The 26,166-nt window shown below is 40.1% G+C and overlaps 1 protein-coding gene across 2 annotated transcripts in view; it reads right to left on the bottom strand.

The window, feature by feature from the left end:
• arhgap42b (Rho GTPase activating protein 42b) overlaps nucleotides 1-22,786 on the bottom strand; it is an 87,229-nt gene extending 64,443 nt beyond the window's left edge. The window contains exons 1-2 of one of the 2 annotated variants that reach the window (XM_074640438.1): nucleotides 22,461-22,786; nucleotides 311-406 (exon numbers count right to left, since the gene is read on the bottom strand). In XM_074640438.1, the coding sequence (XP_074496539.1) occupies nucleotides 311-406; nucleotides 22,461-22,614 (250 nt within the window). In that variant the 5' untranslated portion in view covers nucleotides 22,615-22,786. The remainder of the gene's footprint in view (nucleotides 1-310; nucleotides 407-22,460) is intronic. The other variant, XM_074640440.1, reaches the window with a different exon arrangement.
• Between the last annotated feature and the right edge of the window lie 3,380 nt (nucleotides 22,787-26,166).

Raw genomic sequence — 26,166 nt, forward strand, 5'->3', positions numbered from 1 at the left:
AGTTGTTATCGTCAATCCCGTGAGTCACGTGAGTAGAGTCAGTGATGTTAACGTCAACCACAACCGTTTCCTAACCCTACCTAAGTGGTTGTGTCGCCTAATCCTAACTTCCTGTGAAAACAGAAGTTTATTTTGAAAGGACACTATGCATGTAATGAGCATATACAGTATTAACACGCCGTCCCCGGCCCGTCCAAAAGTAACGCAAGAGGGGTACTCCGTGCATCGGTCTCCGATGCCGAGGGGCACTGACCAAGCGGCGGTATTTGACGAGTTGGGAGTGAGAATTTAATGGCCAAACTGAACTTACCAATGTTCACCTCGTCATCAGTCTCTGCATCACCAATGCATTCAAACTGGAACTCCTGCAGGGACTGCGAGAACTTCTGGACGGCAGCAGAAAGATCTGGAAAATCAGAATGTCTTAACATCAGAATAAAACATTGCATAAACAAATCATTGAACACAATTATCAAAATTGGCAGCAGGGTGATGAGAAAGAGAAAATAAAAAGCTCAATATTACAACTACAGCAACAAAATAGTGGAACTTATGAAGACTATTGCTTGACAACTTCAGGGAGCAGCAGAGCGAAATAATGCACTTGCATGATCTGCTGACTGCCCAATTCCATGCCCACTGACATTCATACAATAGCAGTTCTGTGAGTGACTGCAATATCTGTTAAATTTACTTTACCGCTTGTCCATTGATCATAATACCGAGATCTGTCCAGAAAAATTAAGGCCAGCTGAGCTGCCTAACCTTTGTGTCAAAAATGATATAGTACATAGAGAGTTAAAATCTTTAAAAAAATCCCACCTTTGGCTACTCTCACTGCTAGATATGAATTTATGATGTTTATTGAATTCCAGGAGTTTAGTTGTGATAAAGTGCTGTCCTATTTTTTTTCAGTGACATTTGACTTTTTGTTTTCCAGCTTTCCAGCTGCCTTTTATTCAAACATTCCCTGGTGATGTCAGTGGAAACATCTGTATCTTTATGGTCTCAGTATTTCTCCAATTGTAAATTTGCATTTGACAGTTAACGTTCAATGACTTTAAATAACATTAGAGCTACTTCAAAAATAGTACAGGAATTTCAACTAGGAATATACCAATTCCGATATCGGGCCGATACTGACTCAAATAGTTGAATCGGGTATTGTGACAATGGGGGCGATCTATTCAATTCAATTATATTTATATTTTACATTTTTATATATACTATATACTTGAATTTGATTCCTGTCTAAGTTTTGACTAATTTGCTACATTAAAAAAGTTTACACTTGAATTGTAATTCCTGTTAATTCTGAAGATTTTTTATCAAGTTGCTGGTGTACGATTTATTATTTTAATAACAAATAACAATTCAGCAAATTTATATCTATGTATTTATTTGAGACAATTTGTTTTATAATGTTAGGAAAGCAATGTTAAAGTCAAACCTGATGTTGCCTTACACATAAAAGAATGATCCCAGTCACTTCCACACAGTGAGGCATAGAGCTTATTAATCAAACACTGGTATTGGATCGGTACTCGGTATCAGCTGATACTCAAAGCCGGTGTCGAAATCACTGTTGGGACTGAAAAAGTCCGATTGGTGCATTCCTACTTTCGGGAGATTTTATTTTTGGTCCATTAGTTTGGTATGTTGAACGACTCCAAATATCCTAAAATAAAGAAACCCATGAGTCTTAGCAATCATTGTTGTGGAGAAGAAGCCAACTAAAGGTGTAAATCAGTCCAAGCAGATTCACAAAGCTTCAATAGAGAGCTGCAGGGATGAAGTATTTTTGTAGGCCAACCAAGAAGTTAGCATCGCTCTGGGTTACCTCGACAAAAATTCAATGGGATTTTTCCATTGGATTTTGGATATTGCAGAAAATAAGCTCTGTGGCTAAAACACGTTTATGATACTTATACGTTTTGTTCAGCAAGATAATCTCCACAAATGAACACCACTTTTATGATTTTTGAAGCGTAAATGCAAGCGCCAGAAGCAAAAAGCTAACGTTAGGCTATAAACGAACTACGCCACGGTCGCATGAGCGTGAATATACACGACAAGGCCGTAAAGGTGGACAAGTCAGCGTGATGATGTTTAGTAGTCTCATTAAGCCACTTGCTAGCAACCGCCTTTTTCAAGACACGTAAAAGCTTCAATATTCACAATATTGACTGACATTTTATATCGTAGAACAAAACGTTAAAATCTCTTAAGCTTGTGTTAACCACAGACCTTATTTCAGGCATCCAACTAAAAAAACATTCAAAAAACCCATTGACTTCCAGACGAAGGAACCAGAAGTGCTAAAATGCTAAATCATTTCCGGGTTTTAGGACTCATTCCTGTAGCACCATGAGGCCAACTGGAACAAATCACCGCATCAATCACCGCATCAATTGTTGAATTGATCCAAATACGATCCAACATCAGAAAGAGAATTAATTTAACCTGTTGATAACAAGTTTTATACAAACTTCAACCTCTGCTTGTATTCTGCTGTCACTCTAGGTCTTTGGGAGTTGTAGTCGGCTTCTACTGTAAAGTTTATATGTACACAGTCTGACTAATTAGCAATGAGTCAGAAATTGCCAAGAATATTTGTTGAGTGTTTGTAGTGATGAGTCAACCAGAGTGTTACAAGTTCATTCAAGAGTTAGAGAAGCTTCCACAGCCTCTCAGCTAATACTGAAAAAAACTAAAACTAAAGACTAGGTTTTCATTTCCTGAACTCTGCCCACCCAACATAAAACCTCCCACTTCACTTCTCTATTACTCAGGGACTAAAGAAAAACAATCAACAACAAAATGGACAAATAAATGTCAGGTACCTCACATGACCTGTATTTACCAGTATTTACCTCATCTCTCAGCTTAAACATTTTAGTTATTGTGATAACTGTTTTTTATATTGCAGAGTTGGAACCCTAATTATCTCAGACTCTGAACATTTTTCAAAAGTTTATGTGTTATCGAAAACTTCAACTCCCCAATTAGCCACTAAAAAGGCATAACTGCTGAACTGCTTGACAACTGCTTTTTAGGGTTTAGGAGTTCTCCTCTCTGAAATAACAGCATGTTCAACAAAAACCTCAGAGGAGCTGATTGTCTTTGTAAATTATTGAACACGTTTGTATAATGGCATGAATTTTGAGTTATAACGGGGAAATAAGTTTTAACAACTACTATACAAGACGAGACGAGAATAAACACTGCTGTTAGAGAAAATAAAATATGGATTGCAACTTAAAATATGACTCATAAATGAGTGAAAACATAGACCTTTTTTAGAGAATTTTAACCGATTAACACTATCGGTTAAACGGTTAAAAGAAATATTAATAATTCATTAAAAAGCTGAGCAAAACTCAGAGGAGCGGCTCGTCACTTTAAGGTGGTCCACCTTAAGAGAGTCTGAGCCGGAGTTGCAGATACAGAAAGTTGGCTCCGGTCTTGAGGGGTTTTAGCCTCGTAGCATTTAATCACGACAAATAAACTGTGCACACACTGCTACACCTACGTTCACAGCTATAACTCCACCAACAGCCCCACACTCACCGCCGCCACACACACACACACACGGTCTGTCGGAAACTCGCTAAAGTTACGCCGCGCTGACAGAACGTATGTGTGTGGCTACAGCGGGCACGGAGCCACCGGCAACGCTAGAGCTGCTAACGTAGCACAAACACACACACTGTTTGTCGGACACTCGCTATCGTTACGCCGGGCAGACACACAGCTGACAACCTGCTAAACTAAACTAAATGTGCGGTGGATAGTTACCGGGAAAGTGGCTGCATGTGTCCGCGACACTACACGCAGCATCATGGCTGCTACAGTAACTCTCCCGGACGGCTGAACTGGGGACTCAGTTGTCTGTTGTGCTCATACACTGCAGCTGGCGCACCGTGCGAGGCACAAATCTTGTCAATTAACGGTTAATAATCGGTTAACGAGGGTCGGTTATCGGTTCATTTTTTGTTTCAAAATTAGCATCCCTTTTATAAAAGTATCCAATGATCTGCATGCTAGAAATCAGGCATGTGTGGTGAGAGAATCGGATTTCTGTTGGATTTACAAGAAACTCAAAGATGTTGGGAGGAAATCGAAGCATTTAAGCTGCTTTTTAACAGAAGAGGCAGAGTAACTGCAGCGCTGACCGAGTGCATGAATCACTTCTGATTTGATTTTTTTATCAGGCAACCGATTTCAATTTGTTTCATACCTCAGTTACATAAAGGTTAGTGTGTGGGTCTGCTGTGTTAGCATAGAGTATATTCTTGCTGCAGGTGAAGGTAACCTATGTTTACAAGTACTTTAAAGAGTGGGATGAAGCTTCAGCGTATAATAGAGGCTTTTAACATTTCATAATTCAGCTGAATTTATAATTAAAGGCAAAGATGGAGATTCTAAAATACTCTGACATTTTAGTCGTCAGCCCACACAGTTTGAAATGTACACACTTTTCTCATATCCAATGACTCACTAATTGCTTCTCTCCTTCTTTCTTCTCTCACCGACAGTCATGTCTTCACTTCAAAGAACTGTGAACTTAAAAGAATCTTGCCTGGAAAGTAAGAAAATCCACAGAGTAATATACACTGCATACCGGAGACACTCAAACTTATGTGTTCATGTGATAGAAGACTTGTGATATACTGAAAAAAGGAGGTTGAGGTTGTTATAAATTGTACCACAGTAACTCAGTTTTGAAGCTTCACAGGGTTTGGAACGTTAATTACTGTATGGATATGTACAGTTATGCTTTCATACTCTGTATGTGCTTCATATCTTGGTATGATACATTTAAAACATTGTTTTTCCATGCATTTTGGGCTATTTTGCTTCCATAACATGTCTTCTTTCAGAATAGTGGAAAGAAAAAATCCAAAATACACATTTAGGTGTCTATTTTACGACATTTTGTCTATTTGCGGCTGTAGATTTCTCTTAAATCCACAAGAAGTTAGCATTAGATAATGCCTCATTTTCATATTTAAATGTAACATTTCAGAAAATGTATAATTCGAAACATAATTGTCCTGATGCAAGTGTTTTACCCTATTCATCTGCAATGTCTTATTAAATATATGGAATTTTACAATACAAATCTTTAAAGGCTGTTTTCTTAAAATCAGGTTTTTCTCAGACTCCCGAGGCAGAACTCTCCACTTCACTTACATCCACCAAACTTTCCAGTTTCATTCCTATCGATATTTTGAAGGTTTTTACTGAAGGGTTTGTTCATATATCATTTATAGCCTGATTTATATATCCTTTTATTCCTAAAAACATGGCGAAAATGTAATTTTTATGGCAATTGATAAAAATAATTCCAAAATTCCCTCTGTAAAAACCTTTGACTCTAATATGTCAACAAAATGAAACAATAATTTTTAACCTGGCTTTATCCAATGTTCAGATTTCTGTTCTGAAAATATATGCACATATTTGATAAGATAATGACTAATTTGCACATTTAAATAATATACATTTTCAGAAAACTTGTAATCCAAAAAAATAATTGGCTTAATGGAAGTAATCAAATGGGGAAGTTGCATGGTGATATCTATCGGTTACATTTTTTACCCTATTCACCTAAGGTATTTCCCCCTATGCTTGAGTTCCTTAAAGCAAAAGTTTTTTTTTTTATTGAACAGTCACTATATCCTGACAGTAAAGCATGAGACAGGTAATCTGAAAAAAAATCATGTTCCTCAGTGTCCTCCGGTGCTCCTAATGGTATCTGCAAGATTTCACAGACCGGAGTAAAACAACCAATCAGAGCCGAGCGGGAGCCTTGCCGTCTCTGAGCAGCTGTCAATCACTAGCAAACTCCGACCAAACGGTCAAACTAGGCGGCACTGATCAAATATGAATCAATATTCTGTTACTGTAATGCCAATATCTCCTCAAATGTTTTCAGAATGATCTTGTCGTGCACTGTTTGGCTGTGAAATGAGAAAGTTTGTGACCCGGAAGCCAGGTTGAGATCAGTTGAAGAAATACAAAGCACCGCCCACCAGCCGGAGCACAGCCAATAGGATCTCTCTGAAACGACCTGTGACTGGCCAAAGTCTCCCGTCACGGGCTAGATTTTTTAAAGTCTGAAAACAGAGCCATGAGGAGTTGCAGAAGTTTAGTTATCTCTCAGAATACTTGAATTACAATATGCTGAAGGGCTATTATGGATTTTCTTGTCCAATGATGCCAAAAACATTCCGCCTACTGCAGGTTTAAGAATCCCATACATAACCATATTTACTACAGCAACAGCACAAAGAAAAGTATGAAGTAAAACATTCTGTCAAAATAAAAGCAGTAATGTTATTGGCAGTATACCCAACCAAACATAACACCTTCTAATGAATAAAAACTATGATTGAATTGATATTTTAATTGATTATCTTTATCAACTATAAAAGTGACGACTGAAAGTTAAAAGCAATAAAATGACTAACCTTCAGAGTTTTCTACAACCTGTCTGTTTGAGGTAATGTTTGAAAGTCCATAATGGATATTGTGTTGAAACCCATACGGCTCCTACTGTGACAACAATGGTTTATCTAACAGGCATCCCAAAGTACAAACCAGCCTTAAAAGCCCACAAAAATCAATGCTCTCATCTCCACAGGAACATAAATTGCTTGGAAAGCCTGATAAAAAAGAATCATGAGAGAATTGTCAATGAGTATCTTTTTTCTTTACCTAAGAGCAAGCACTGTTATATTGTATTTCAGTGTATTTTAGTTATTGGTTGGAACACAATAACATAACAAGACTTTTACTCAATGAGACCGCAGATTGAAAGGCTCTTAAAGACGTCTACACTCTATTGAATGAGTATGTCTGACCACTTGTAAATGTTGCTGAGTCTGCCCTGAGTGCCACTGAGTGGAACTTTTCCACAAGATGTATTGTGCCAGTGGTGTGGTCCTATCATTCCTGCTTTGACTCAAAAGCTGCTGATTTGAAATCAATAGCTTGCTGCAGTTGTCTGGATATGCTCGCAGGGCCATCAATAATGGATGATCTTTTAGCTCTGACGCTCAGGCCCCAACCTCAAAAAAAAAAAGAAGCTTTTGTTACCGTCAACTGAATTCTTTACAGCCGCCAAAACTAAGGACATGAGTAAAGGAGTTTCTCAAAGTGTTGATTACCAGAAGATCATATGTAGCAGGGCTGGGCGATATGGCCAAAATCTTCTATCACGATGTAAGTCATTTCATATCTCGGTAAAGATATATATCACGATATAGCATGTTTTTTGGTAATTCAACAAATAAATAGTCTATATGAAATGAATACAAGTGAAATTATAGAGAAAAATTAAATAATAATAAGCTTAGCTGATATCGCCATAGAATAAATATAGAAAAATGTATACGATAGACATTTTCATATTGTTTTGACAGAATATATATATCATCATATTGCCCAGCCCTCATATGTAGAGGTCAGATTAGTCATGTTTACTTTAATCTTACTTACTTTAATCAAATAGTTCCTGATTTAAAGTTACTACAAGGAACATTTAACTTGTTATGCAACAGGCTTGATTTAATACTGATGCCTCTATATGACCTAGATAAGTCCATCAGTGAGAATATTGGCTATTTCTATATAGTTATTCCTAATGCCTGTCATCGGGTCCGATTCCCCGCAAAATCAGACGAAACGATTTACAGCACGCAGGTTCACCAAAAAACTCCCCTAGCTCAGACTCCAGCTTGGCCTCCGGCAGCGAACAGCCCATCGCGGATAGACCCCGATCTGGCTTTGCTGCCGCCTTCGACCACAGAGCTCTTCAGCGGCAGGAGGTGGAGAGCTGTGCGCCTGGCAGCAGTGGCTCGCTGCCTGCTGGAAGCCAACACCGACACCACGCTGACGGAGGACCAGGCCGTATTGCTGGGCCCGCTGAAGGGAGGCACAGGAGAACCAGAACCAGGACTAAGCGGGGAAGATTGTCGGGCCCTGCTGCAGTAAAATGAGAGATTTTCTAAAGGGACTCTGGTGCTCAGAAACACTACCGCTTTTGTCCAGAGGTCCCTGTTTATTGGCCAAAATCAATACAAAATGAAAGTTTCTCGTAGTAAAATAATAAATTAATAAAAAATAACTTAAAAATTGTAATTTAGGCAATGTTCTTGAATGGCTGCTCCTTTTGTTAAATGAAAAACATTTTATTGCAGAAAAACAGTCATATGGTATCTGCTACTGTACTTGGTGGTACATTCTGAGCACCATATCATTTTAACAAAGGAAAAATGATCATTATTTTAGATTCATCATTCATTAGCATTTCACAGCTACAGCTCCCATTGGGCTTTGACAGCACTTATGCATCAAGGGCTCATGGGAGATATGGTTGAGACAGCTGCTGGAGCAGAAGCTAGCCCAGAAGTGGGACAGTAGTACGCTGGTTCTCTATTCCTGTGTAACAAAATACTACACTACCCACAAGCGTTTGCTAGTTACTCACTCACCTCGCTCGGAGTAGCAATGGAACTGATGACGATCAGTTAACGCCATCTAAAATAATAAACATTATCATCACCTGCAGTCTAACTCGCTGCTCATTCTTTGCAGCTGCGTCCTGTGCATGCAACTATGCATGCGTGCTGCTTGCTTTTGCTGGCTTTAAATTGTGTATTTTTGTAGGAAAAGAGAGAAAACAACTTTAAGAGCAAAAATATGGGCATGTAATAAACAACATTTTGGATAAGTTGTGCCTCTTGAATAAATACAGTAATAGGTTAAAAGTTCTGTTTCCTACGGTAACAGCTTAATACCTTTATAAGTATCCAAATGTTGATTTAGTTTTGCATCTCCACTCTTAAGTAATGCACCTCACTAGTCTAAGCACAATGTATGATATCAGACACAGCAAACATTAGCAGAGCTTAAGGAGACTCTGTTGGCGCTATACCTCAATATGAACATATGCCTGAATAAATATTTGCCATATCTTAATTAGGGCAATGCTCAAAAAAGACCTGGCACAACAATTTACTAGTTGTTTTTTTCTATTTTTATGCATTATTTACGAAGTTTGGGAACCAGCACAACTGATTTTGGCCCTCTGCTCATTAGTGGGTAGCCGACTGCAGAAAATATTGCTCATGCAGTTATAAAGAAAGCAACTCACTTGAAGTGATCACAACACCGATAGCAAAGATAAATGGAAAAGGGATCAGTATAAAGGAAGATAAATGAACAGCTTACATTTTCTTTAACCTTAGGCAAGCAGTAAAGGAATGATCAGTGTGACATGCTGTGGGGGTTGTGGAAACAATGCAGGCAAAGATCCTCTGCTCTCAGGCTGTTTTATCAGTTTAAATGTCGATGCTAACTGCTGGTATTCTGCATCCAAGTGTACTGATGAATTAAGTTTTTGTTCATCAACTTTTTAACTGAGCAAATCAAATTATAGTAAAACTAAATGACAAGGAAAGTGCATTAAATACTCAAATACTCCATGAAGTACTCCAATTTCCATGTCCCTCATGCTCTGTGCAGGCTTGTCATGCCATTACTGGCCATATTGCAATGATTAGAGTAAATAACACCTCACAGCTGATATATATGATGCAACACAGGGACTTACAGCAGCAGACCAGATAAGGTTTCATTCGTGAAGAAAATAAGGAATAAAAGACAGAAAAAAAAGAGTCACCTTCATTGGGTGTGCAGGAAGTAGAGACTTCACAGATATTTCATCTCTTCTGACAGAAGCAGGAATTTGGTGCATTCCACTTTGAGCTTGTGTGGTGAAAAAGAGCTCTTCTGTGGAGCTGAGTAATAAAAGGAAAGAAGTGCAACTTTGATGAGGTCTGAATCTGAAGATGTTATTTGCCACATGAAGTGTAACTCTGAAATAATAGAAGAAAGAGCTACTGCAGCACGAGTCACGGAGGTAAAAGAAAGAAAAGAAAAACGACCTATTTTAGAAATATTATTTATACCACCCCCTTAAAATAGTGCCTTCTAATTTTATTACACTCAGGCTTAGCAAACATTTTATCTTACCCTGCATGCAATTTTCAACAAAACACATATTTGACCTGCGCTAATGGTGCTTCACACAGCGGGCATGCACAAAGGGGTACCAGAGAGAACGATAGTTGTGGTGTACCGTCCTCCTATGCAGGTTTTAATCAAAGAGTAGAGTACTGACCACCCAGCCAAAACGTCACATGACTGGATAGAGCGGCTATTCCAGTTAGTGCCCAGTGTGTGTGTGATGGGAGAGAGGACTATGGCTGTCAGTCACCACACAGCAGAGCCCCCTGGGTGCACCCTTTATCTCGTCTCCAGGGCAACCACATACTACCAAATTCCATCTGCTGACAACCCCCGACAAAACACAGACAACACTGCAGGAAAGTCTGCAGTTTTCTCTCTAACAGCTGATGTGCATGCTTTCATCTATTAGGACAATAATCATGATTTCAGGACATGCATAAATTCTTTTAAATTTAGATTTTCACAGTTTGACTTCCACAAACCATGTCTGTGCAGTTCTGAGATTTTATGTAATTTGTATAACATTTGTATAGTATAAGTATCTGTGTATTACAGGCAAAATGTTAAGATTTTTCTTCTTTTTTTTTTAGATATTTGGCTATTTTAGCTAAAAATAAACTACTGTTTTACTACACAATGTCTTTACTCTTGCCTCAATGTATAATCCTGTAACAAATTAATACATCTAAATTATTAAAATTTGGTATTTCATATAAAAATGCAATGGTTTTGCAAAAACATCAGTGGCATCACAGAACACTGCCTAACCCGAAACTTCCTTAACCCCATAATGCGGTATTTTACTTTATGTTTGTGTGGTATTATTCTTAGAAACTTCAATATCTCCGAAATGAAATCTCAAAAACGCAAAGCTGGTCCAATTAGCAGCATTTGTCTTTTACTTGCATCATGATTCAGTGAGAAAATGCCTCCAAGGACACCAAAGCATTTGGACCTAAATTGCAAGGGCATTGCTTATAAAAACAGCTAAACAAATAATATAAATAGTCTCAAAAATCACACCACCAAACAGAGACAAACTGCGCTAAGAAAGAGCAGGCAAAAAGCTTGAAATAAACCAATAGTGATATGACAAAATGCAGAAACAGTTATCGTGTTTCCAATCACTCTGGTATGATCATATGCATCAAAAGGTTAAATCAAACAGTTATGTCATTTTAGAGAAAATAAAAAAACATATATATCGCGATATGACCTAAAAATATTGAGATTATTTATAAGCCATATTGCGCAGCCCTAGTTTCTATACAGCTTTTCTAATGCTTCAAAATGTGCATAAAAATGTGCATGGAAACATGACAAGTAACTCCAACTTCTTTTTCACAAAGTTCTCATGTAATTTAGACTACAGACAGACACTTTGGCTGCAAGTATTTAAAATATAGAGTATTTCAAAAATGTCCTGTTGACTGGCACATGTTGAGGCATGCTAGGACATCAGTGTATTGCACTTCCAACACTGTGTTATGTGACTGACACACTCCATCACAACACTAATTACTGAGCAGCATCCCTGTTGTGTTTTCCCACCTACGAATATTCTTTGGGGTTTTAATGAAGTGCTTAAACACAAATTAGAGCAGAAAAGCTTTTAAAACCTCATGTCCCTGGCATAAATGTGTTCCGTTAAAAAGCAACATTCTGCACAATAAAGAAGTCATCTTCGGCTTCCGCTAAATAGATACGCATTTACACTAAGAATGTACTCAAGGTTTTTTTCTGTTTAATATTAACAGGGCACGTGCCCAGACTTAACTATACATATTTGTATTTTATTGAGTCAAACAAACCAACACAAAGGCATAGCTGTAACAATGCACTTCTTTTGTACAGACAGCTCACTGTACATCAACATGGTGTTGAGAGACACTTTATCTTGTCAGTGAGACGCTGCTGATTTCAGATGAGAAGGTCTTCAAAGGGGAACGCCTCTATGCGCCCGGCTTAATGAGAGACGCAGCGATCTCTTTGATGCAACAGTAGGGTGCATTGTGCTGCTTTGATTCCATTCGGAGGGATTGTGACGGGGGAGCGGCCCTTCAGGTAAGGGCTCTTCCACCTGCTTACTCTTACATTCGCCTGTCAGTTGCCCAGCAGGAGAGGGTGGATAGCTGTGTGAGGAGGACCAACCAGACGGTTCCCTGGCACTCCCGCAGCATACCCAATGTTTCCCACCATCAACCGTTGCCTGAAACAAAGCCTTATCTAATAACTGCACACTCACTGCTGTAGAAGCAGGCAGTAACTTTTAGCAGCAGTTGGTCAACCAGCGAACTAATTCTTAAGTGACAGGAAGCTCTTAATGGCTGAATAAAACATGAAAGGCAGAGATTAGAGAACATAGTCTCTGGAGAGCAGTGATACAGGCTATATATACAGTATAGAAAGCTTTATTATCATTGTACATGGTACAACGAAATTTGGAATATATGTTACTATTAAAAAGTCTGTTGGTGATGCCATTGAAATATCAAGACAGGAAGTTTGGGGTGATGTAATGACATGTTTGGGATTAAGACTGAGTAAATCAAGCAACTATATCTCTGGTATTTTGATGGAATAAACTATAATGACTTGTTAACAGCAATCTCATGTGTATGTGTTGACTATTGGAAACTTAAATCAATCAAACAAACACAACACTTTCAACCAGGAGACCGTTGTTCATGTTCCGTGTGAAACTAAAAGTAACATTAACTTATTTTGTGACGTTCGTCATTAGTCCCGTGAATCGTTTGTATCGTCAGTACCCTGATTCACGTGAGTCGTTAGTATCGTCAGCCCAGTGAGTCGCTTGTGAGTCGTTAGTATCATCAGTCCTGTGAGCAACGTGAGTCGTTTAGTATCGTCAGTCCTGTGAGTCACGCGAGTCGTTAGTATCATCGTCCCGTGAATCACATGAGTCGTTAGTATCGTCAGTCCCGTGAGTCACATGAGTCGTTAGTATCAACAGTCCCGTGAGGCGTTAGTATCGTCAGTCCTGTGAGTCACATGAGTCGTTAGTATCAACAGTCCCGTGAGGCGTTAGTATCGTCAGTCCTGTGAGTCACACGAGTCGCTAGTCACGTTAGTCGTTAGTATCGTCAGTCCTGTGAGTCACGTGAGTCGTTAGTATCGTCAGTCCTCTGAGTCAAGTGAGTCGTTAGTATCGTCAGTCATGTGAGTCAAGTGAGTTGTTAGTATCGCCAGTCCCGTGAGTCACACAAGTCGCTAGTCACGTGAGTCGTTAGTATCGTCAGTCCTGTGAGTCACGTGAGTCGTTAGTATTGTCAGTCCTGTGAGTCACGTGAGTCGTTAGTATCGTCAGTCCTGTGAGTCACGTGAGTCGTTAGTATCGTCAGTCCTGTGAGTAACGCGAGTCGCTAGTCAAGTGAGTCGTTAGTATCGTCAGTCCTGTGAGTGACGTGAGTCGTTAGTCAGTAAAGTTAACGTCAACCTAACCCTACAGGTTGTGTTGCCTAAACAAAACTTCCTGTGAAAACTGAAGTTTATTTTGAAAGGACACACAAGCGTATATTCACATACCGCCCTTGGTCCGTCCAAAAGTAACGCAGGAGGGGTACCCCGTGCGTCGGTCTCCGATGCCGAGGGGCACTGACCAAGCCGCGGTATTTGACAAGTTGGGAGTGAGAATGTGTTGGACAGAATACACTTCTGCATTGTTTTCATCTATGTTTAAAACTACTGAAAGAAATGGAAGAACCTGACACCGGGTCTTTGATATGATGCTGATGCAATGCTACAGCCTATTCTTAAGCTCCAAAGAAAAAGATCAGAGTTATTAGCCCTGCGATTCAGCTGGAATGAAAAAAAAAGCCGGCCAGGCCAGCCTCCACCATTCATCACCAAGTCTACAGCCTTTAGACTGAGTTGAAAGATTTTCTTTCAGAGGACACACAGACAACACATCTGACAGAGATGAACTTGCCTCTGAAAAGAAAAAGCACTCAGAAAGAAATAAGCAGAATTTCACATTTGTAGTGGTTGGCATTGGGCTTTTCACAAATACAATTTTACAAAACATTCTGACAGCTCCTATCAGGTATAATTAGCAGAGAACACGCTTCGAAGTGAGACAATTAAAAATAAAAAAGAGGTGTGCAAAACTAATTTAAACTCCCCCAACCCCCACTGTCCAACACTTCCTGATAAAACTTGGCAACCCATGTCAGGCGCTGGAGACTTTCTAAGGTGCCATCCAAAGTCTGAGTTTAGCATCTGCGTAGGCTACATGCAAATTCACCATCTTTTACCACACAATCTGAGAATGTATAGCACACTCATGCTGTTTCCCAGCCAAGGCGGCAAGAGTTGTTTTTTAGCAGGTAGCCTACACAAATCATGTGTTATTTACCAAAGCAAAATTACTGCAAGACAATGTGACTATATTTCATCTTAATATACTAACACTGCATTTTTGGGAAAACACAGCACTTAAGCTCAAATGAAAGGAACACTTCTTAATAGTGAAAAATGAATGTTGTGGAGGAGAAACACAAACGCATCACCTTATCCTTTTTTCAGTGTGAAGAAGCAACAAAAAAAGCACCAGCGTTTCAATGCCAGGCTACTGCGAGCAGGAGAATGGCGTGCTCGGTGTGACAATCACTTTGACTGACAGAGTAACAACAGAGCACTTCAGAACAGACCTCAAATCTGGAGTCTAACACATTTCTCTGCACAGTCTGAGGGGAAGCAGCTTTTAGGAATACAACGTCTAATCCTTTTATCAAAATCTGTCCACAAAAACACCCGAGTTCCCTCGCAGTGCTGCGTGAGCCGGCGCTGCTGCTGCTTACCGCTTCGCTCAGCTTTATTGCTAAACAAGTCACATAATGTACTCCTGTATTTCATTTCCATTACATGAGTTCAAATTCATCAAAGTAGTCAAAGCGGCAGCAATACATTATAAATTGTATAATCCTGCGACGCGCAGCCTGCTTTGCAGTCACAGTCCGACTGACACACACAGAAAACACACACACACACACACACACGCACACCGAAGCAGAATGATGTCCGGCCAAATGCTATCTGAGGGAGGATGGGGGATGGTTATACAAGCATGTTTACAGGACACTTCCTGTGGCTGAGCCTTGGGAGCATCATCTGTCCTCAGACAAACAAACACTCAGAGTTCCCAAAGCTGAAAGCTATTGTGAAATCACTAAAGCCTACACGTCATGTCTTCATTTAATAAAAAGAACAGTTACCAATTATAGCTAAGTTACATTAAATACCTCAAGATTATGCAGGCACAGTTGGAACACGTAAAGATGCTGTTTACAGACTTGCTAAATAGTGCAGTGTTCTTTTTTATAATGACACCCATGCGTGTCAGCCATTCATTACTGCATGTATCCCAGGGAGGAAGCATCACTCTCGCTGGTGAACAGGCGTGGGCATGGGTTTGTGGCAGAGACTCACAGACAGCAAACATAATAATGGGCTGTCTTCTAGTTTAGACTGAGCTAATCTGGCTGCGTTCTTTAAAAGCTCGTGGAAATGAAATGCTTGCTTGGATTTCATGAATCTTCTTAAAGAACAAACCTTCATTTAAAAAAAGGTTTTAATAATAACTGTGAAGAGAAAAAGAACAACTTTTAGAAGGGACTGTATGTCACTTTTTACACGTATAAATCAATTTTTATTGCCAATGTGTGAACAGGTTGTAACCTAAAATATGAGACCTTCCGTGACTTTCTGGGTTTTCTCTATCAGCCCGCTTTTAATGTGTAGAACTCGGGCCTGTTATTTTTCCGGGAAAATCCAACGGATGTTACGTCATGTGCGCTCGCAAGCGCCTTAGCCGTAGCTAACGTTCGGTTCGAAATGGAGTCCACTGACGCCAACAAACAACCAGCCCCCCCACCACAACTCAGACTCCAACACAAACTCCACAGAAGCTCTAAGTTATATGTAGAGAAGCCCGTTTCGCAAAACAGGAATGTGACAGACGTCGGGCGAAAACTAGTGTTGTGGGAGAATAGTACAGCCAGTGCGAAGAGTGTGTGTGTACGTGGGAAGTGAGTGATGAAGCAAGAGAGAGAAAGCGGCGGCGAGTGTGTGAGAAAACGAGTGAGCAGCGGAGCAAAAGAGAGTTAGTTTAGCTTTGAGAATATCAAGTGAACGTACAGTGGAAGTTGCCGTTTGTGCAGAAATAAATGCTGCAGCTCCTCGAGACCAACAGACGTTTCCTGTGTCTTGTTTCCCAACTGCTGAGAGAAGTGACGGGGGTTAACTCCAGAGCAAGTAACGTTATCGACTCCGGCTCAGGAGACCAAAACTACGGTGTCTCCCCTGTGCCTTCCGACCGCGGTCGGGAGGCTGAAGCAGGAGAAGTTAACACTAGAATCAACATCGGCCGGGCCTTTGATTCATGGAGGGACCTTCGTTTGGTAAGCTAACATTACTGCAAAGCATGTGCAATATATTGTGGTTTTAGCTGGCTATTGTCTTTAACGTCAATCAACATGACGCCTGTCAATCACGTTCAGTCTTGTGTGTCGGTATTACGAGCGCGAGCAGAGCTCAGCTTACAGAGAGTCCCTTTAAATGTGCAATACACTTTAAATTTGACGATTATTTCAGTTTTGCAGAAAATGTAAGCTGCGGGCCTAAACAGCGGATATCTGGAGGAAGGGCAGTGATGCACAAAGTACATGCCCTACCTGCTACCGCTATGAGCGAGGAACAAGCAGTTGGCTGGTTATTTTACAAATTGTACAAATTATGTGTGAAGGACACAAGCCATCGCCCCCCAAAGGCTGCCCGAGTCTGAGGGGGTCTCTGAGGACTCCATCACTGCACTGGGACCAGCTGCGGGCCTTTAGTGCAAGGTGTTTTGCATACACATTTATCAATGACATTAAAATGTGATCCATACTGCATATGTTCTATAGCTATAATGTAATATGCCACACAATAATAGCGTGTGGCTTGGCAGTGCCACTTGGAACAGCTCAATCTTTTTTGCCAGCAACTCAGTTTAAACCAGTCTGTAGAAAATATGGATGGAGCTACTGTGACATCACCCGTATCCCTCTGAAAGGATGTTGTAAAGCTTGTCCTCTAAATCAATTGGCCTGCTGTACAGCAGCCGCTCTCAGTCGGGACCCGAGCTCATACACAAGCCAGCTAACTGTATGCTGCAGGCTCAGTGTGAAATGACAAAAGCCAAGTAAACAAGTGGTTGTTGAAAAAAAAAGAAATCTAGCGAGCTAAACAGTCTCAAATATTTTTCTTGGGAGCTGGCCAGTCGATCCACGTTTAAAATGCTAATGAATATTGGATTTACAGCACATGACAGGTGGTGAGAACGAAGACTGTAAATGGGATGCCCGTGGTGCTCTGCGTGTGTTTGATGTGAGTGATAAACATGATGAGGTGTTCTGATATACCATGATGGATGAGGTGCAGGGGGAAAACGATTCCTCTGCCATGTCCATTATTTTGTATATATAAATCTTGTTTGTTCAAATTGTCCTTTTCAGTTTATTCCATGGTTATGTATGCAATTATTCGCTCGCACGAACCGTGAATATCATTTAACCAGTTGCTGGCTGTAGCTTCATATTGATCGTATTGACACGAGAATGGTATCGATTAGAGATGCACTGACCGGTCGAATCACACAAGCGTGCCACGTGATGGTTTTACGTCTCGCTCACACGGCGGCTGCTGCGGCACGCAGTACAGTACAGCCAGAAACACGCACATCACTGACGGTGTGGAAGTTCTTCAGTGTGAGTGAAGAAGACATAAAGCTCTCAACATGTAACACATAAAAGTCCAAAATAAGCCGTGGAGGAACAACCGTGAAAACATTAACTGATTTAATATGAACGTACAATTGAATTTCAATGAAAGAAAAGTTACAGAAATGCTGTCAATTCTTCGAAAGAAAGAAAATCAGAAAAAAATTGGAACCGGCAGGTCAGACTTTTATAAAAATCGAAATCAGCCGAGAAAATTGCAATCGGTGCATCTCTAGTACCGATCTTCTAAATCTAACTCGTGAAAAAAAACTACACTAAACTTGACATTATGGTTAGTTTTTACCCAAAACTGCGAATCAGAGTGCACACAGGTCAGTTAATTAAACACAGGTGTGTCAACTGACATTTTGGGCATCCCATGTTACCCACATGCTCTCACCATTTCAATGTTACCCGATAGATTTCAAGTATACAAACATTAGCCTCCAAGGATGTCTGACTACCTGCCCAAGTGCTTTGTATAGACAAACTTAGCTTTCACATCTAAAATGTATCATTATGTGCCTCATATGTGTGGTTTCTCCCACCCCACTCACTGAGGGATAATTAGCACCTTTAGTGTATTCAATTACTGCAGTCAAGCAGTGGGATTAATAAAAGTCAGCAGTTGTTATTTACACCAGGTGTGAAGAGTCAGTGCCAGCAACAGATAGTGGTAAAGCTATTTACAGCATCTGCAGATGGATGTTATTCGCACCTGGAACAGATAATCCACACCAACAAATAATTACATTCTAAATGTAATGTGGGATTTGGGAATGTTTAGACCACAGTCCTCATCATGAGCATTAATACATTCATTATAACAGAGATATGACTAAGTCTGCAATGTTTTCTATCAGTATGTTTACATATAGAGGAGGCAGAAATGTAAGAAATATCTGCGAATTGTATATATTTAGATTAGGGCTGTCAAAGTTGATGCCATAATAACAAGTTAACGCAAAATTTGTTTTAATGACAATATTTTCTTGAACGCATTAACGCAACTTGCAATTTTAAATTAACATCTTAAAAATCTGACGGGCCACCGATCTTTTGAAGGTTGTAGCCAGCTCAGTTTTAAAGCTAGAGTGAACGTAATGAATCCATCGGTACCAACTATGTCATACTAGTGTGTCGGGATGGAGCCTAAATAACGCTCCAAACTTGCGCTAAATTTTGGCGAGGAAAAAACGGGCATGGCCATTTTCAAAGGAATCCGTTGACATCTGACCTCAAGATATGTGAATGTAAATGGGTTCTATGGGTACCCACGAGTCTCCCCTTTACAGACATGCCCACTTTATGATAATCACATGCAGTTTGGGGCAAGTCATAGTCAAGTCAACACACTGACACACTGACAGCTGTTGTTGCCTGTTGGGCTGCAGTTTGCCATGTTATGATTTGAGCATATTTGTTATGCTAAATGCAGTACTGTGAGGGTTTCTGGACAATATTTGTCATTGATTTGTGTTGATTGATTTCCAATAAAAAATATATATATACACACATTTGCATAAAGCAGCATATTTGCCCACTTCCATGTTGATAACAATATTACAGTAAATACTTGACAAATCTACCTTAAAGGTACATTTTGAACAGATAAAAAATGTGTGCGTGATTAATTTGTGATTAAATGTGATTAACTATGGACAATCAATTAAATATTTTAAATCGATTGACAGCGCTAATTTCGATTAAGAAAAGGACATGTCAAGATGATTGATGCCAATTGACTTGATGCTACCTGTGATGCTTCTTTACTACTTCATTATTTCATTACCTTTGTCATTACTACTGGTTTAACTGTTTAATCCTACAAAGAAGTAACTAAAAGACAAAGCACCATTTCTATCCATACCAAATTGTCTTTAAACATATGACTGACTTCCCATGCACATCCAATACATCCTGAATGTATAGGCCTGCTTCACACACACAAAGTACTGTAGTTAACACACGTATTAGAAACTACAACAGTAAAAGCAGTCTCAGTAATGTGTAGAAACATTTTACAGGTAATGTATTAACATGAAAGTCAACCTTGGCTCAACGGGCCTCATTCACACAGACAGCACATGTGGAGACGGATGAATTATGGTATACTATTCAATTTTGAAACATGAGATGATTACTATTAAAAAAAGGGTCCATTAAAGGTCTTCCGGTAATGTCACCACTGATGGCGGGTCATAAAGGGTCATAAACCTCTGTGGCGTCCTAAGTTTAAGACCATCAATAATTTACTTCCGTCTGCTCGCTTCCTGAGCTCTCACTCCGCCCCCGACTGAAACTGGGCTTTCCAGTTTAAAGGACTGTTCCACTCATCACTAGACACAAGACAAATATGACCCCAAATTCCTTCCTTTAACTGGTTGAACTAATGCCAAGTTTTGGGGTAATTTACTGTAATAGTTTACACATTGAGGTTCATCCCCAGTTGATTTACATTCCTCTATTTTTACTTTTCATTTTTCAAGAGACCGGAGAGCTGGGACATATATGGTGGGATCCAATAGGGCCTTAACTATACAGTTTTTCAGCATCAATAAACCAATCATAAGCAGTCATAGTCTCAATTCACTTCCCACCATCATATATGCATCGTACAACCTGGAGCGTTAAGGGCTTATTTAGTATTGGTCCTTTGACATCCTGCTACTGAGTATCTGCTATGAATAAACCATTCAGCAGGGCATTCCTGTCCACCTGTGGTGCCCTGCCCACTTACAGAACAGCTTTCCTGCAGAAAAAGTATGAAATGGGTTTGGCTTTCAGCTGCCCTTAGAAATAGTCGATTGTTATAGCGGTAAGGCACGATGATCCAAGTGCTCCTCCTCACTGTTTTTGTTGACATCTAATGGACCCATAGAGACATGGAACTGACACAGTGTGAACAAAACCCAGTACCTCACTAAAACAAGCTATCGCCATCTTAAATGTCACTTTGGTTAACCAATGTGGGTAAAGAAAAGTAAAGGAACTGCTTTACGCTCTAGTTGTCTCTGAGTTCATTTGACCATCCGTCTCTTCATCGTGCTTTAGAAGTAAAATAATATGTATTAGCTATATTTTTGCACATCATTGTCCCATTCTTAAAGCTGCTAAATGTGAGATTGGGAGCATATCTATTGCCTCCGCACGGCTCTCCAAATAGCGACAGCTGAGCAGGCGGCTCGTAGCTAACGGTGCTAACAACGCTGACAGTGGAAACGATGGCAATGCTGCTGACAGAGATAACAGCCTTAACCTGGATGGGAACTTGAGGGTGGATTCACGTTACCGCAGTTTCACAAGCGTGTCGGAGAACTACGGTGGCCTTCAGGTAACTTAAAAACATGAAAGGCTCTCTCTAGAGCCAGTGTTTGGTTTGTCTGTTATAGGCTACTGCAGAAACACGGCGAGAAGAGGCGAGTGTTGTGAAGAGGACCCGCTCCCTATGTAGATATGAAGGGCTCATTGTAAGCTAACAAAAGCACGATTCTTAGTTTCAGGTGAATAAACACAAGTGAAAACATAGTTATGAATATTATATTCCATTTCTGCTTACAGATTCCCTGAGATGCAACACACTGTTCCTTTAATGTGAAAAAAGGTAGCTGTTGCAGCTTTAACCCCTGTCAGTATGTCCACTCCTAGGTGGTATTTTAGCATCAATGGCTGAGTGACTCTGTTGTCCACAAGAGCAGCAAAAAGCCAAAACATGTTCAGCACATACGTACTGTGTAGGAATAGTGATGAGAAAAGTGAAAGCATTAAAAGGATGATGCTTTCTCACAGTAAAGGTTGACAGGACCATTCTAGGTTGAACCGTGAAAAAAACCAGAAGTTATTATTGCGCTGAGTGATGGGTTAGTGAGTGCACTACAACACACTGCTGTGGCCTTCCCATCCTCCTCCAAGCCAGCTATTTTCCATATTTATTAGGCCTATATTTCTAATCTTTCCCCATTTCACAGACGCACTTAGTGACGTGAACAGACCAAACTCCCATCCCCTCGGGGATACAGCAGAACAGGAAGTCCACTTTAATCAGCGTGGTGGAATTTGAGAGGACAATGACCCCCATGATGACAAAGTGCTTACATCCACATCCAGACAGTCATACCAGCTCTCAGTCACACAGTCACTCACTTCCCACAGGTGACTGGAAAGCCTCTGAGGGGTGAAAACATCTTTCATTAATGGACAGAAGCAAATTCCACCTTCAGCACTAATGATCTCCACATGTCTGTCTGTGGCCTTGTGATTAGCTATCAGAGCAGAGGATTCTCACCATAGAGAGAGCTGTGACTCTGCTATTTACCTGTGCAGGCATGTAGAGGCAGACAAAAGGGCAAACAGATGTCCTGGAATTACAACAGCCTCCTAATAATGAATTATGTGTGTGTGGGTTTTATACATATTTAAACCTTTTCACCAGCAATATTAATGTTTCCCAATGAGACACCACAGAGTTATCCAGCTCCCGGTGGCTTATAGCTTCAAAGAACCATTCAGACAGTAACACAGACGACTTAAATAAAGTGTAATGAAAGCATCCCTTAATTACAAGTGGCCTGTGGCTTTCAGGTAGTTACAGTTATAAAGAGCTGATGTGTGGACCTGGAGGAGAGGGAGAGGACTACTTACTCTTGAGCGCAGTGATCAGCATGTTGCCATCCTTGATGAGCTCCTTGATGAACTTATTCGTCCGCTCCAGCTCGATTTCATGGCATTTGAGACGCTCTCTGAAGTCCGGACTGTCCAGGAAAGAGTCACTGAACTCCAAAGTGGGGAGTCCCATTGTAACGTTAGAGGTACCACAACGACAAAAAGTAGTCTTTCAAACTTTAACTGTGCATACAGCAGTGTTGAGTTTAGTTTGCATCCCGTTGCGCCGCTGTGTGTGATAGAGCCGTCTCACTCTCCAAGTTCCCCCGAAAAGGTTGTCCTGCTACGCTCCTCGGCTCCGCTCAGCCCCTCACTTCCGCTTTGGTTTTCTCCTTTTTTTCCGGCTACCTATCCTAAAACAGTGGTGGTGTGACTCCTGCTGGTTAGTTTCGGAGAGTTTGAGACAGTTTCTGTAGACCAGCAGTCGGTCTCTGACTCAAACATTCAGGGACTAGATTTTATAGACCTACTGCTTGTTCAAAATGAAAATACTGTGCAAAAGGTAGGCCACATTACACAGAAATACAAGCAGAAGAGCCTAAACAATATAAAACATATTCATAGGCAGACTATAGTCATATATCCACCTATTAGTTAGGCTATAGCCCTGCATTATTATGGGTTGATAAATCCTGCAGGGCTGGCTCAAGAGTTTTTGGGGTTCTTAAGCAGAACTCCCCTGTTGATTTTAACAAAGCACCAATAGAAAGAAAAAGCCCACATTAACTGTGTGAAATATGCTTTTATAACATTGTCACAATAGGAAAGACACAGGTGTAAATAATGAATATAATGATGGCTGAATTCCATTTAGCTGCTTTCATTTCAGGTTCCTGCAATCATGCATGCTGGCTCACTGTCACTCTCACTGAACAACCGCATATAATAGAGGTGTTATCAATAACACCTGTGCTTTTCCTACGATTACTACTACTACTAAGTCAAAATGTCTGCTGTGAGAAAGGCATATTGAGTTCAGTCAAAGAACGTATATTGCTAAGAAGGGAAAGTCAATTGATCGTTCAGTTGCAACATCAGTGCCCGGCGCTTCCGCCATTTTGGACTGAAAGCGACTACCGTACGCCGGTAAAACGTCCGCCTACAAAGTGCTGTACAAAAGTATGACGAAATTATTTCTGATTTATTGTCATATTTAATCATCTCTACCGAAATGGCCTGTGTTGAACAATCAAATTATTATAAATATGCATACTATTATAACTATTTTATTACTTATTTATTAAATGTTTTGCCTGGCCGCTTCCCAGAGGACCATAAAGCAGGGGTGCCCAATACGTCGATCGCGATCTACCGGTCGATCGCAAAGGTAGTGTGGGTAGATCGCATGGCATTAAAAAAAATAAATAAATAATTTTTTTTTTTTTTAAAATAGACGTCAGCCAACAAATTGCAACACTGTTTCACCTAAACTCATCTGGAGTGGAGGATGAGATTTTGACACTACAAGCTGACATTCAGTCCAGGGCTCATGGACAGTTCTGGAACTTACTCACAGAGGAAAAGTACCTCAACATGAGGAAATGTGCTACCTCCTTGACTGCATTATTCGGCTCCACTTATTTATGCGAGTCAGCCTTTTCCCACATGAAGATTATTAAGTCCAAATACCGTTCCACCTTGACTGATGATCATTTGGAAGTGTGCTTGAGGCTGGCTATCAGCAGCTACTGTCCGGACTATGCATCCCTGGCTGATTCCATTCAGTGCAAATCATCAGAGTAAGGTAATGACAAAAAATGTACAGAGTTATATTGTACAATATGGGTTCATGCAGTTATGCAAGGTACACCAACATATATTGTACATATAAAGAATACTCAATATATTTATAAATAAATATATGTTTTGCATTTTTATAGTAGGTAGATCATTTTGACTTGGTCATTTTATAAGTAGCTCGCATGCTGAAAAAGTGTGTGCACCCCTGCCATAAAGTGAGCGATGGACAAATCCAGCACACTGATTTTGAGAGCAATGTCAAACTTTTTCCATGTGAAGGATCTCCACAATCAGTGTCCAATAGACTACAGACCATGGATGTGTAAGAGGTTGTGTCCTGTGCTTTTATACTCTTTGGTCAGTTTCTGTGCAAATACAAAAATAGTAAGAGATAATATATGTAAGCAAATACTCATTTTACGACAAAATAGTGGCCACAATGCCCAAAGCACTGTTGCTTATTCCTCAGGCCACCTTTGAGTCAGGGCAACATTTTCCAGCATCAATATGCTGGTGCCATGTGTACACTGATTTGATGAAGCTTTTTAAACATACTTTACACCTGCCAAATGGGCTTTTATAAATTTCCTGCTGCTTCACATTCAAATAACAAAACACCTAAATTCTGTAATAGGCTTTTTTCACAAATTCACAACATTATTCTTGTTCATCATTACTCATGGCTCCAATTAAACATTATTTTTGCTATATTACCCTTTATTACATCTTTATCTTATTATTGCACCGTCTGAGCTGTGACTCAGACGGGGAGATTTTTGGTTAAATGATGCCAGTGGGCTTACTTTACTAAAGCAATGAACTGTGTGCTGTGTCGAAATTATGGGTGACAATGCATCATACTGGAATTAGTGAGGGTTTGAGAAGAGGGATCTGAATTAATACCTTGGTAAATGGATGTAATTAAACTAGAGCCTAATTGGAGTCAGACGAATTTGTCACATTTTCTTCATGCAACAGGGAAGAATATGATAATGATGTCACCCTCCAAATGAGTATTTTTGGTGGGCTCTGTCACCATGTGGCAAGTCTTTTGGATTTTACTTATGGTGCTTTAAAGCATCAGGGGGGCTGAAGAGGCTTTATCTTTGAGCAAAGTGTAAAAAACAATCTCCACGGAGAGGCGGATGTTGCAGCACGGGCTAGAACCAACACTCACAAATGAAAACGCATTAATAATTTAATGCTTTGCTATCAGGAGCAGACCATAAGCTCTGTGGGTGTGGATGGGCTTTTGCTCAGTGTCCTTTGGAAGGTAGCCTTGTACGCGTCTCTTCCTCAATGACTAACTAGCAACCTAATAACCTAATAAGACCTTCTCTGACTGTAGGTAGCAGAGAGATAAATCACCAGAGACAGATAACCTTCCTGGGCAGTGTCATGTCGTTGCTTGTTAGTGTGCGTTAGCATCATATTCCAGCAACGGCCAGCTGGCCTATGGTCAAACTACATTTCCAAAACAGATAACAATACATTATGTATAATGTATTGTTATCTATATTTTTTTATTTATTTTTTATCAATGTACTGTACTTATAAACTACATGAAAGTCATGCCAGGATGAATAATCTGACCAGGTACAAATAATTTATACCAGGAATATTTTGTCAGAGCTTTGACAAGCATGCCTCCTGCTGCACCTAGGGGACCACAATGACATTATAAATCTGCCAAAACAAGGGGGGCTTAAAAGGTTGCTTCCTGTGTGTCCTATGACTGAATGAGACAAGTCTACCGCTTTGAAATGTTGATGTCCAACTGAGAATATATTACACAAATAGGACGTTTCCTAACATGTGAGAGAGAGAGAGAGAGGGAGAGGGCCACGGTGCCCTAATATAGGAGATTCACATTGAAGAACTGAATGGATATATGCTACAGCAAGTTCCCCAATTTAAAGCTGCAGTCGATAACTTGGAGCAAATA

This window comes from Sebastes fasciatus, chromosome 7 (genome assembly GCF_043250625.1).
Source record: "Sebastes fasciatus isolate fSebFas1 chromosome 7, fSebFas1.pri, whole genome shotgun sequence".
Lineage (NCBI taxonomy): Eukaryota > Metazoa > Chordata > Actinopteri > Perciformes > Sebastidae > Sebastes > Sebastes fasciatus.